Here is a 13,754-nt window from a genome sequence, read left to right as displayed (position 1 = left end):
GAGATAGAAATTTTTAAGGAAATGAGGTTGCGATAATACAATGGAGACGCATGGCGTTTTGTTTCAATATCAAACAAACGGATAATTTGACATAAAACGGATATTTGTGGTTCCTTTTTGCCACGGGCTTATACCAATTATAATGTTCCTTGAATAGAAAGTATACAAAGTAAGTTTGAGACTGGAACTTGTAATCGAGATATGAAGTCTTTCGTGCACATTTTCTTCGAAATTTACAATATCCATTTTCACTGTCACCCTAATATGCAGTAAGAGAGAGCACAGAATTGTAAGCTAACAGCGAAATAATTACCATTAAAATCGAATGCAAATCTATCTCCAACTCACTGCATTGAGAACCATGAGACGTTGTACGATTTGCTCTGTAAACTTGCTCACGGGGATAGTTGCTATCCCAACCTATTAACCACTGGTTGGAGTTGATATTGTCGCGTTAGGGTTATAAACTTGTTTGCACCATTTGAAAACTTTTAACGCTTCCCAGTGATAAGAACAAAGCATCGACTGGTGGCGCAGAGCTCACACCCCCGTTTCGTCAGCTGGCAATTTGCGCCACTTTAGATATGAAATCCTACTTGACGTTGTTGGTGCTGATGTATGGCTATATCGGTACGGCTTTGGGTGAGTAATAAATACTCGTCGTCGTCGTGTCGGACGGAGCTGCGAAGGAAGAACTACACGCACCGTCCCGTCAGTAGTCGTGATCGAGCCGTAGTGAGCGGTGCATAGCGAACACCAGTTGTGATTGTCCGTCCCGATGCGTTGCAATATACGGTTACGCTCCCGCGGGCGAACCCTTTCTTCTGTCTGATGGTGATCCCATGAGAGTGTGCGCACGCGTGCGAGTTCCGTCGCCGCCGCCGGTAGTCTGCGGCAAAGAGGACAGAACCCTCAGTGAATGAACGTGAGTGATTGAAAGAGAAAGAAATACACACAGAAAGGGGATAATGTTCCGACCAGAACGGAAGTATTCATCACCGCGGCGGTAAGCGGTTCGGAAGTGTCAACCGTGCGAAGCTATTGCCAAGCAAACAAAAAGAAGTTTTTAAGTTGATGTTTTTGTGTGTTGCTTAGTTCTACTGCATTCTTGTGGGTTTCAAATATTTGCATATCAAACAGTGCGGATAGGATAACTGCTAGGAATTGCTACATTGGTGGATGAACGATTATTGAGGTCAATAAAAGAGGAACGATCCGCACTGGACAACAGCAATCTGCAGCACGAAAGCAATATAAATCGCAATTGGAAGAAAAATCAATGTGACATGCTCTGACTGACACAGTTGCCTTGTGTCAGAGGTCACCAGGAGATTCCAGTTTTAAAATAGACGTCACATACGGACACGTTAACTATAGCTGGAAACGAAACAAAGTGGTTGATTATGGAAGTAATAATTAATACAATAAAGGTAAGTGCTTCAATTGCTCGGTCGAATAAGCAGTGCACCACATACATAGAATCTGGTGGGTTGGAAGATCAATAACAAACGAGGAATGTAACTTTCTGAATGTAAATATTTACGAAGTGGTTTTTGCTAGTTTGTTTATTTGTTCTTAAGAGCACAAGTTAAATTAAACAGGGAAAATTTTGCGGCTGCAGAAATACTACGAGTCTGACGTTACTACGTTAAGATAGTGCGGTGATTGTGTTATCATTTTTCCGTTTTAAAACGAGTTTTTTCTTGTGTAATTTAAGTCGTTACTTGAAGCGGCTTATCTCAGTTGATTTTACGCTAGTTGATAAATCTGCTATTGTCGAAACAGGGAGTCGCCAAAATATTTGTCGCTCTGCGATGGAGACGCACGGTTGTTTGTTCGTGTCAGCATAATATTTTCAAACGAAGAAAAACTACTAGAGTTTCACTCACAAGGTTACTCTCAAGAAGATTGGTGTCACTTGTCAAACGGCTCCTGTACTGATACAGGAAAGTGTCGGTGAAGCCGTTACGCAATAACACATGCCAGTTGAATCCTATCGTTGTCGTCTGTCTCAGTGTAGTTGACGTTCGAATGTGAGTAAAGTTTAGCTGGTGGGTGGGTGGTTGAGCAGGGCAGCTCCTGTAACGCAGCTGTAGGTACTGACAAGTTTTAATCATTGTTTTTGTTTTCGCGCGTTGTCGCTGCTTCATGGCGAGATCACTGAACGGCGTTTACTCGCCGAACGGTTCGTAGCATCGCCCTTTTAAATTGATTTAAAAATAGAGCTTCTGTTTACATAGCTATGCGAGGAAGTGCTTCATAGTTGCTGTGGTTAAAAGAGTTCTAATTAGATAAAATGAATCTGCAGGAATCCTATTCGAGCAGGTTATCGTTTGCTACTGTAATTTGTACTAAATTATCCACTGAACAAATTTTTCATCACCAGATAGAATGAATAGGTAGTTTGAACAGCCTGGAACGAATAAATGAATGAAGGAACGATGAAGATAGTTCCTAAAATAAATCACTTCGTCACGCTACGCACCTTGCCGAATTGTTCGATGCTGACAAAGTAAAATTTCAGGGCCGTTACGCCAACCGTTCTCTGTGAGCGGACAGCTATTAGCAGCACTTTTTTCTGAACGCTTATCGGTGCATCGTACCAGCGGAAGCTATAGATTTCATGGGCTATGGAGTTACTCTGGAAAATCAAAATGTAATAATCATTAAATGAATATTATACGAAATAATCGCTCTTTAATCGTTGTCGTATGACGGTCAGTGCATGAAACGATTGCTATCGGTGTTGAGAGAAGTACTTTTTACGTATATCGATCGGTAAAAAATGGAGTTTAATGCTAACACAGGTCTACATGGAAAATAACTGCATGAGATTTTTGACTGATTTATGGCTTTATATTCACTTTATTCAGGAATTTTTGTTAGAAAAAGTCCATCACGTGAAATTATCTTGTCTTTTCAAAACTCATTTTTTTGTTTTGTTTTAGTAAGTTTAAAATTTGGTAGCAATAAATACATTACGATAATGGGCATTTTACAAAATAATCATACATAATAGGTCGTTGAAGGGTCACAGAATTGTTGTACTCGGGCTAATGAATAAACTGAACATAAACAAAAACAACGTTTAAAAAATCATGGTTTCCCATTTTTTGAGAATATTTTCGATTTGATCGGGCAACGCTCATTACAAAAATTAATAACCTGGACCAAGCGTCGTCGAACAATTATCTTTTTAAGAAATATTAAAATAATTTCTTAACAATCCAGCAAATCAGTTTTAAAAAGTTTATCACAAACTTTCCTACGACGGTGAAAAACTCCTGAGAAAAATCAGTTTTTCTGTTTCTATGTTTAAATTCTTAAATGTTTTTTAAATATTTGTTCTTGCTTGTCAATCTTTTAGAGACAGAAATTTTCCAATAGTGTTTTTGTTTTGCCATTCTAAAGCTATGACCGGGAAACTCCATTTTCCTAAATGTTTACTTAGGCCATTACAATTTTTTTTATAAAGTTTTTGTTATTCCGATGTTGGGCAACTAAAGAATATACATCCAAATAAAATAAAATTGTGATTTTTTTTTCAAAAGTTTCAGTCGTTCACGTTCCCTTATGTTTAATCGTTAAAACCATTCTTGCTTTTCATATATATGACATTGCTTTCCATGGGGCAACCTACCAAAAGAGAAACGATCGAAATCGAAGACTTTTGTTATCATTTTTCGGTCATCGCAGTGTTCGAATTTCTACTTTTGTTTCGTTCTAGAATCGTTAACACTCCGGCCACTCTTTTTCCGAGTTCTTTAGGTTATAGAGTGAACAGACAATTCGTGTTTTATAATCAATTTTTACTCATGCCCCATAAGTGTTTTGACCTTCGATTTTTGAAGTCAATTTCAAAGCGTGGCAAAAATGTTAAAAGTAATTTGCAACGGTCTTGCAAATTACTTGGAACCAAGAATTGCATACAAGATATTCTAGTATAAAATGGTAAATGGGTTATGAATTTTCTTAGCAATCCAGAAAGAACGGCTTTTGAAAATATCGAAAAAAATTTGTTACGATTGCTAAAGGAGGCGTAATATCACCTCTATTGTGGTCTTTAATAGTTGATAATCTTCTTCAAAAGTTGACAACGCTAGGCTTTGAAATAATTGGTTTCGCAGATGATATACAGTCAGTCCACAATCATGGGTCACAGACAATTGTGGGTGATTTTAGCTCTAGCTGCTGATTAGCGTTTAAATATTACTTAATGATTGATCAAATTATTAGTGCTGCTTATGAATAACAATTTTAGCAATCACTTCGTATGATTCGTTTGTTTCCTCAGCTTGACATAACTTGTTTTATATTTAATCCAGAAGCTCTGGTCAAAATTTCAGCCAAATCGGTCAACATTTGCAAATTTGAGACCATTTTTAAGAATTGTAGATTTTTTTTTTCTTTTCATATATCACCCGCCTAATCTTACAACTAAGCATCTTATACACGATTCGTATCCAGATACCTAGTTGTAAGATTGAGCGGACAATATTACAAAGTATATACAATATCCTAAAAATCCGCCTTTTGATCCGAGGGTCCTAGTCCCAAATCAACATCAACAAGACGAACGGCTGCTGGAGGACGTCGATGGTCCCGGCAGCATCCCTTGCTTCGACAACGATCACTGGATGACAACGAGAGTCCCAACGGAACCCGCTGATTCGAAAACGACCGCTATAGGACGCTAAGGGCCCCGGCGGCCCCCTCTTCTTTATCAACGAACCGGGAGAGAATCGGTGATGGTTCCAATCCCAACTGTAACGACCGACAGTAAAAGACTTTGAGAGTCCCAACAGCGCTTCGTAGCATAGGAACGGTTGCTGGAGGACGTTGAGAGTCTAGGCGCAACAACCTGCTTTAATGACGTCCGCTGGATGAGGTCGAGAGTTTCAGAGGCGACCCCTACTTCAATGACGTCTGGTCAAGAACGGCGAGAGTTCTTTTGGTGCTCCCAACTGCATCAACCGACCGCAAAAGCTCTTTGAGAGATCCGGCAGCGCTTCGTAGGATATGAATGACCGCTGGATGGATGCCAACGAGAGTCCCAGTGGCTCCCCTTTTTCGACAACGACTGCTGGAGAACATTGTGGGTTCCAACGGCGTCTTCTACTTCACCAGCGATCGTTCTAGGACGTTCTAGGTTTATCTGCTACGAAGTGCTGCTTGGTCTCTCAAAGGCTTTTAACGGCTGGCCCTTATGCCACCGGTACTTTCGTCGTTCTTGAGCAATCTTTGTCAAAGCTGGGGTGCCGCACGTTCTCGTGCGATCGCTGGTAAAGTAGAGGGCGCCACTGGAACCCACAACGTTCGCCAGCAGTCATTGTCAAAGTAGGGGCGCCACCGGTTTTCTTGATCTCATATAGCGGTCGTTGTCGAAATAGGGGAGCCGCTGGGACTCTGTTGGCATCTATCCAACGGTCGTTCATGTCCTACGAAGCGCTACCGGGACTCTCAAAGTATTTTTGCGGTCGGTCGATGCAGTTTGTAGCACCAAAGGAATCACACAGCGATCCTCCAGCGTCGATACTTCGACGTCCTTCAGCAGCGTTGGTGCTGTTGTTGTTGATTTAGCCCTAGGACCCTCGGATCAAAAGGCAGATTTTCAGGATATTGTATATATTCCCGCTCAATCTTACAACTAGGTATCTAGATGCGAATCGTGTATAAGACGCTTAGTTATAAGATTAGGCGGGTGATATATGAAAAACCAAAAAAAGCTACAACTCTTAAAAATGGTTTCAAATTTGCTAATGATTTGGCTGAAATTTTGAGCAGCGCTTAAGGATTGAATATAAAACAAGTGATGTTGAGCTGAGGAATGTGGGTCATTCTTAAGGTCACTTTAAGGACCCCTAAATTGAGAAAAATTTCGTTTTTTTAGTTCAATTTTACATTTAATTGAAAAAATCTCGTCTAACTTTTGTAGAACCATCGTGAATGTGTCCATATTCAGAAAGCTTATCTTATAAACTTTCCAAAAATGTATAAAAAACCTGAAATTGCTTGGAAAATGATTGAGTTATTGATGATAGTATGTGGAAATGTAGCCAAAAACGTATTTTTTGCAATAACTTGAAATGTTGGGGGTGTTAGAAAGATGTCAAATGTGTTTTTATGATGTGCTGGGTGCGACTAACAACGTACACTAGGTCATTTGAGAAGTATTTTTTTCGTGTCACACCGTGATAATTGTTCGAGGAAAATTTGATTCTATTATCACTGACCGAATGAAAATGGCTTCAAATTTGATTTCATCATGGTGTGATAGGCAGGGCCTCAGCATAAATGCCAATAAAACTACTATCATACCATTTACGAGAAAGAAAAAAATTACATTAAATAACATAAGATTGAAAGGAACACTTTTAAAACTTTCAAGCACTGTCCAATATCTTGGAGTATTTTTTGACAGAAAACGCAATTGGAACACACATCTAGAGCAAGCAATGAACAAAGCTAGAAATGCTCTATGGATATGTAAAAGAACTTTTGGTAAGCAACGGGAACTGAAACCGAAGATAATCCATTGGATCTATTCGGCCATTGTCAGACCTAGGTGCTTCATTGGTCTGGTGGCCAAAAACGAAAGAAAAAGTTACCCAAACAAAGCTGAAAAGATTTCAAAGGCTAGCCACTCTCTCAATAACAGGTGCAATGAGAAGTACACCATCGAAAGCATTGCACTATAGTCCAGAAAGCGATTATAGACGGACAAAAATGATTGCGCCTAAACGGGATATTCTAGCTCAATGAAGTCTTCGGCAACTAAAAAATCGAAAACAAACTTATTTAAAAAATTATTACTTGAATTGTTGTTACGATATCATCTGAACATTGGACGACCCTTTCAAAAGATGCATCATGTTTACATTCAAAAAGTTACCGAAGACTTCATTGATCTAGAATATCCCGTTCAGCCGCAATCATTTTTGTCCGCCTTAAATCGCTTTCTGGACCATAGTGCATTGGATGCTTTACTCTATATACTTCCATTCTATCAGTTTATACAATTAGAAGCTGAAAAAGTGCTCTGAGGATCAAAAGATCAATGAACCTCTTTGAAGGTGACTTAACAGGTCATTTCAGTATTCTAAAAACTATTAGTATTAATACTTTTGTAACCAATTATGAAGATTAGATGGAGAAAAACACAACTTTACTCGAATATTTCGTGTATTTGAGGCTAGACGTAATTCTTGGGAAGATGGTGGTCCCGATCTTCGCCCAGGCTCTACTGTTTTCTATACAGATGGCTAAAAATGGTCAAACAAGTGGGAGCAAAAGTAACTGGCGCAGGAATAGATATGTCAATTTCTATGGACAGGTGGCCAACTTTATTCCAAGCTGAAATACAAGCAATTTTAGAATGTACGACTGTGTGCTTGCTCAGGAACTATAGACATGCAAATATATGCATCATGTCCGACAGCCAAGCAACTCTAAACGCTCTAAAGTCGGCGACATGCACATCAAAATTTGTCTGAATCACTTCGAAAATTGTCCTGTCGTAACCAAGTCAACTTGTACTGGGTTCCAGGTCACTGTGGAATCGATGGAAATGAAAGAGCTGATGCACTTGCAAGACTCGGATCATCTCATCAATTTGTAGGACCTGAGCCCTTCTGTGGTTTATCTGCTTCTGCTTTAAAAATGAAGCTAAAATCATGGGAATGTACGAAAGTGGAATCAAATTGGAATAACACTTTCAATGTTAGGCAGTCGAAACGGTTTATCTCTCCAAACGTTTCAATGACTCGCAAATCCTGGAGCTTTCGAATAAAGATCTACGCATTTATACTGGTCATATAACAGGACATTGTCCGAGCCGCTATCATCTGAAGCTAATGGGAAAACTTCAAGATGAGGAGGTGTTCTCCAAATACCAGAGGGTTCTAACAATCCTCTTTCGAAGAACCTTAATCTTTTATTGAGAATTGCCGTACATCGGCTTCCGAGGTTCATACTTCCCACGGATTGTAACCGGAGGACATACGCACCCTTGTCTTATTCGAGCGAAAAGCACCGTAGACGATATTTTGCGAAGTACAAACTGAAAGCGGAGAATGGCGGAGGCGTATATCAGGCACGGATTCACAGGAGAGATTCTCGTCGTATGTCTGGTGAAAGTCAGTAGGCTACGGTAGGCAGAACACGTCGTAAGGATGCTACACGACAGTGCGGCGAAAACAGTCCTGTTTCACAACCCCGCCGGTATCCGGAATAGAGAGGCTCAATGTGAAAAATGGTTCGACCAGGTCAAAAGAGATTTGCGACTTCTGAGCCGACTGGGGAATTGGCGACGAGTGGTCCAAGATCGTGTAGAATGGAGACGACTGCTTGAAATAGAAGATAACAACGACGGCGATAAGGAAGAATTACAACTAACACGATAGATCCTCGTTGTTTAACATGTTTCTACTAAGCTAAATTTCAGTCAGCAATTACGATTAATGCTAGATTAGGGTGCCAAATAAAGACCCTTGGTTTTTAGTCCACGAATGATTGGATAGAATATTATTGAGGAAAGAACGACCTGAGTTTCCGGATGAAAGTGTGCTTGTAAAGGTTTGTAGGGATGCACCAGAAACATGCTGGTAGTAAACATTTGAAGATTTGAAGGAGTTCTGGGATGTTGTTCAATTGCTGGTCCGATGGCAATAACCAGGAAATGGATCCATAATACCAATAATAGTGCGTCCCTTTGTCACGCTCGTTTTCTGAAGCTAGTAGTAGTGTCGGGTAATTAACTTCCATAATGACAAAAGGAGTGAGTTGGTAATTAAAGTACTGGGAGCGCAAATTGCGTCAGTGCAGTGATATTTGCATATTCGAATATATTTGCCACCGGCAAAGTCTTGGAAGCCCTGGATTCTACATGCAACACCGGGACGATTGCTTTACTCAAGCGAAAAGGGTTCGATTGTGGAAAGAAGAGGGGTAGAGAGCTTGCATGATTTCTAAAATTATATTTCTTCCACCGCAGGAATTTGCGGTAATTCTGAAGTCTATGGGAGCCCTAATGGGACTGGAGAGCGCCATCGGAGTAACAGATGAAGAGTTGGTATTGGATCGTAACTGTGGAGTGTTGGCAATGGGAGGCAGTTTTACTGCTTTCTTTCAAGCGTCAATAAATTCCCTAAAAGTGTACTTTTGTGGCTAAATCTCAGGGTTCAAAGTCACAATGTAATGCTTCAAAAAAATACCAAGCTTGAAGAATGCGAAATTAAGCGGCAGGAGGTTAGTTTCCTTTTTTACCAGTGGGACAATCCATATAGTGGAATGGAAACTCGACAGATATACCAGTCACAACTTAGCTGGAGAATTGATCACAAGATTTTTGTGATTCTCAACGAATTTAGTGCCGGTTGCCGGTGTATTTGGAGTTTGCAGACCACCGCAACGACGTTGAAGCCCGATCACGATTAGGTGTTCTTTCAAGCTGCGCAGGTCGGCGAAGCGACTGAAGCGAGCGAATTTCATCACTTGAACGCGTTATCAGACATCCAAAATAGATTGATTTTTTTTTCACAATCTTAATGAGCATTCAGACTGATGCATTGAATTTGGCCAGATTTTATGAGCTCAATGAGGGTCACATAACTAGTCCCGTAATTGTTCTGTACTCTAATAGTTAGCCGCAAAGTCTATCGAACACAAAAGCAGAAAAGTTCGAATGCCATTGGCGATATGTAGTGCCAAGACTTTACTTTGCCGTGCATCAATTGAGAAAATATAAATTGTCAATACAAACTTCAGCATTCAGAACAAGCAAAACCTAAATTGCTGCTTTAAAATATATTATTTCTACCGCTCGATATTACAATGTTACTCACCACATGCGTCAATTCCGAACCAAAGAAAGAAAATGCCAACATTTCGAAAGCTACAATCTCGCACAAAATCAAAGTCGTAATTGCTCCCATATCACCAGAACTCTGAAATGTAAAGAATCTCAATCAAATTTTTCGAAATATTTTATTTGGTCTTAATCCGGCTTGATGTTACCGTAGTGATGTATAATATGAGTAGACACCACACTATGACGCAGCCCAGAAATTGAGCCAACAGAATCGGACTAATAATTTCCTCCAGCAGCTGGGCACATCTGTTAATTAAAAATGAGCGAATATTTAATTAGTATTCTCCAAGTTCATATTGGCTATAAGCTCGTACCTCAATGCCAACAGATGCGACCGGACGACTCCGTCAACCTCCCGCTCGAGGTTGGATTTTCGATCGGACGGATCGAGCCGATCCAACAGTTGAATACGCTGAATTACTAGTTCAAACATAAGTGAAACGTATTTAATCAGACTGTAGTAGAGCATCGACTTAAGGGCAAGGAAAACTGCACTGAACAGAAAAATTGGTGCAATGAGCGTCTCGCAGGCCACGTAGTGCCACACATTGTAGTGGTTCAGGTAGGGGAGTCTGCAAAAGGTCGGTGCAGGTTGTTGGTGTCAATCTTCTCTTTTTAGACCAGATTTATCGTACTCGTTTGGAAACTTGAAGTAGAATGCTTGCTGCGGGTCGTTCCAAATGTAGTATTTGTAGAATGTTAGCAAAACCGGAGCCACGATGTAAACCGGGATATTGGCGCCGGTGTAGATGAAGTAGAATCTACATATGTTGCGGACGAACCGGTTGGTTTTCACAATCGTTTTCCGATATGCAGCTGATTGATTTTCGTTGCAATCTAAGTTGAACAAGTTTCAATTAGTATTAGGAAATGTGGTTTTGTCAGTACACAAATTATACAGTGGGCGAAAGCTTTTCTCAGTGTGTTCAGTAGTAGGACAATTTTCGGTAACTTCCAGACGTAAACGATGAAAACCGGGTACAGCATCGATACAAAGACGCACTCGCCGAGAGTTTTCATCAGAGAGTGCATATCACTGGCATCAAGATAAATGAATAAAGGTAGTAGTCGGAAACAGAAGTGAAATAGGAAAAATCCATACAATCCGAACACACGCCGATGTTTATCCCAGGCTTTGAACAACCGCAGAAGGCGGATTACTACGGGGAACACTTCCTGCAGGCTTCCTAATCGGAGCAAGTTTGGGATGAAACTCATTTTTGTCTGCCTAAATATCAAGTGTTTTTCAAAGAAAGTTACACACCTAACTGGTAAGGTTAACCATTTTGGCTGGCTTTAAATTGGTGGAATTGCGTGTTATACGGTGGAAGCCTATCATTATTGGTAAAGGATTATTCTTCAAATGGCTACCCCGTGATTACAGGGTTAGAAATTGTGTGCTACAAGAGCAATAATCATGTGGGGTAACAGGAAACATATTACATGCCTGTACAAAATGTCTGTCACCTTTTAACAATTCTGACCGTTATTTTCTTCCACTTTCTACATTCCAGGACGTCTTCCTCGGCAGCTTAATTCTGCAGTTTTTTGCGTTATCAATCCTGCTCAGCCTTCTATGGCCCACATACAAGTACTATGCCAAACTGGCGGCCATAATGACGGTTTCGTCACTAGTTCTAATCATACCGATACCGCTGTTTCTCTTCAAACCTCGGTGGCCTCTTAATGCCTTGTGAGTTTTTTTTTCTCTCGATTCCATCAGCGTTCGTAATAAATCATAATCTATCCGATAACTGCATTCCAGAATACCCGGAATTGTGGCATGCGAATTCATACGATGGATGGGCGTCGAGTACGAAATCCGTGGTAAGGAACACATCAACGTACATAATGGCGGGGTGGCTCTAATCAATCATCAGAGTGCGATCGATATCGTGCGTAAGTTTTGTCACCAAAAAGTTAACCTATCGTGTGGGAAGTAATTGGCTAAACTTATCTTTTTTTTCAGTTCTAGCTCGACTCCTTCGTGAGTTTCGCAACATTGTGCCTGTGGTGAAAAAGGAAATATTCTACGCCCTCCCGTTCGGCATTGGATCCTATCTGGTGGGAGTGGTGTTTATCGATCGTAAAAATACCGCCTCGGCTAAGGATGTCATGAAACGAGAAGCTGTGGCCATCACTAGAGATAACGTAAGTGACGTACTGTTCAAGGATTGCTGTGTCAGAAAATTTCACTGTCACTGTCATTTTAGTTGAAGTTAGCAATTTTCCCCGAAGGCACCCGCCACGACCGGGATACATTGCTACCCTTTAAGAAAGGCTCATTTCACGTGGCAGTGGACTCCCAGGCGGTCATCCAACCGGTTGTCGTTTCCAAGTATGTCTTTATAGACCACAAGAAGAAACGCTTCGGCCGAGGACGAGTTATAGTGAAAATTCTGCCGGAGATACCGACCAAGGGAAAAGGTAAGGACGACATCAACCAACTGGTGGAACATTGCCAGAAAATCATGCAGAGCGAATTCGATAAAGTGAACGCGGAAGCGAAACAGTACTGCCGTATGTAGGGGACCAATCCAATGGATGAACGCAATTTCCATTCAAAGAAGTGAATTGATAAAAGAAAACATGTGACAACAAAGCTAGATGTAATCCAGTGTAACTTAGTTAATTACGGCACAGGGAATCATCAGAATGGTTACGTTACAAAACAAAGTCAAAACGAACTGTTCAGTATCTTAATAGTCTAGTCTAGTCTAGGTCGGCGAGTTTTTTGATTAAGGTAAAAAAAAGTTAACAAAACACAAAGTTTAAAACATTTAGGATTTGATAATAGCAAACAGCAAAGTAGGAAAGCAATACGTTCAAAACAATCGCTGTATATACTGCGGTCACAAAAGTCTTTTTCTAAAATAGTGATTATTTAATTACAACTACAACTTAACTGTTCTATTTTTCCACTCATTTATTCTACTTAACGATTCGTATTAAATAAAAGTATCTTTTGAAGATGAGTGCGCTGTTTTTTCTCGTCATTTATTGTTTCACGTTTGTTATTTGGGTATGTCAGCTTTAGTTTCATAATGACATTACGAATAGTTGACTACCTCAATTATAAACATTAGCTGGCATTTTCTCAAAGTCATGGTAAGGAAGTGAAAGATATGCCAACAATGATTTATTGAACACATCCGTGTCAGCGTCAGGTAACTTCCGTTTTTTGGTCTTTGGTTCCATAGTTATATATTCCAATTTCTACCAGCAGACGGACCTGTTACTCCAAGCAGGGAAAATAAAATTCGCCGAAATTATGCAAGGATATAAAGGATGCAGGAAATGGTAAAGCTTTCGTTCTGATGGTAGTGTGCCGGTTTTGCCGAAAGCTTTCCTAATAATAGGGAATGGGAGGTCGGGAAAGTTTGGGCAGTAACTCGCTCTCTTTCCTTCCTCGCTTTCTTCCTTTCCTCATAAACATAAACATTAAGTTTGTATAATGTTCCTCTTTTTTCCAAGCTTTTACAATAGAATACCTTTGGAATTTATCTTGAAGAGCAACTGACTGACTGATGATTTGAGAAGGGTATTTGACACTTGCTTGATTAATTGCGAATGCATTGGTGTTAAAAATCAGCGAAAACGATGAAATCTTATATATAAAAATGGATTTCTGTCTGTCTGTCTGTTAACGGAATGTTCCTTATGAGAATGAGACCCCTCCTCACTCTAAGAGGGGGGCTCCTATACAAATGAAACTCAAATTTCTGCATAACTCGAGAACTAATCAAGCAAATGGATCCAAATTTGGCATGTGAAGGTTTTTGGAGGCAAGCATTTTTTTATGGTGAATTAGGACCCCTCCCCACTTTAGGAGGGGGGCTCCTATATAAATGAAATACAAATTTCCTCATAACTCCAGAACTAATCA

General features: G+C 40.2%; 1 protein-coding gene across 2 annotated transcripts; it reads left to right on the top strand.

Moving 5' to 3' along the window:
- Window positions 1–409: 409 nt before the first annotated feature.
- Window positions 410–12,834, top strand: LOC128741403 (1-acyl-sn-glycerol-3-phosphate acyltransferase alpha-like). Of its 2 annotated transcripts, none has more exons than XM_053837201.1 (5): window positions 410–1,430; window positions 11,383–11,561; window positions 11,634–11,767; window positions 11,838–12,019; window positions 12,082–12,834. In XM_053837201.1, exons 1-5 carry the CDS (start codon window positions 1,404–1,406, stop codon window positions 12,394–12,396), a joined length of 837 nt encoding a protein of 278 aa, XP_053693176.1. In that variant the 5' UTR covers window positions 410–1,403; the 3' UTR covers window positions 12,397–12,834. The 2 variants fall into 2 exon arrangements, with proteins under 2 accessions (XP_053693176.1, XP_053693177.1); XM_053837202.1 differs by lacking the exon at window positions 410–1,430 and adding an exon at window positions 10,270–10,449.
- Window positions 12,835–13,754: the final 920 nt, after the last annotated feature.

The sequence above is a fragment of the Sabethes cyaneus genome, chromosome 3, assembly GCF_943734655.1.
Source record: "Sabethes cyaneus chromosome 3, idSabCyanKW18_F2, whole genome shotgun sequence".
Classification (NCBI taxonomy): domain Eukaryota; kingdom Metazoa; phylum Arthropoda; class Insecta; order Diptera; family Culicidae; genus Sabethes; species Sabethes cyaneus.
Note: the sequence above shows the minus strand (reverse complement) of the source record. Positions and strands in the feature narration are given on the sequence as shown.

What these genes read in the sequence shown, in the direction of transcription:
- LOC128741403 (XM_053837201.1), top strand. Translation starts at nt 1,404, where the DNA reads ATGGAAGTAATAATTAATACAATAAAG. An exon ending in TAATAATTAATACAATAAAG is followed by an intron (nt 1,431 to 11,382) that starts GTAAGTGCTTCA and finishes TCTACATTCCAG; the next exon opens with GACGTCTTCCTCGGCAGCTT. An exon ending in GAGTGCGATCGATATCGTGC is followed by an intron (nt 11,768 to 11,837) that starts GTAAGTTTTGTC and finishes CTTTTTTTTCAG; the next exon opens with TTCTAGCTCGACTCCTTCGT.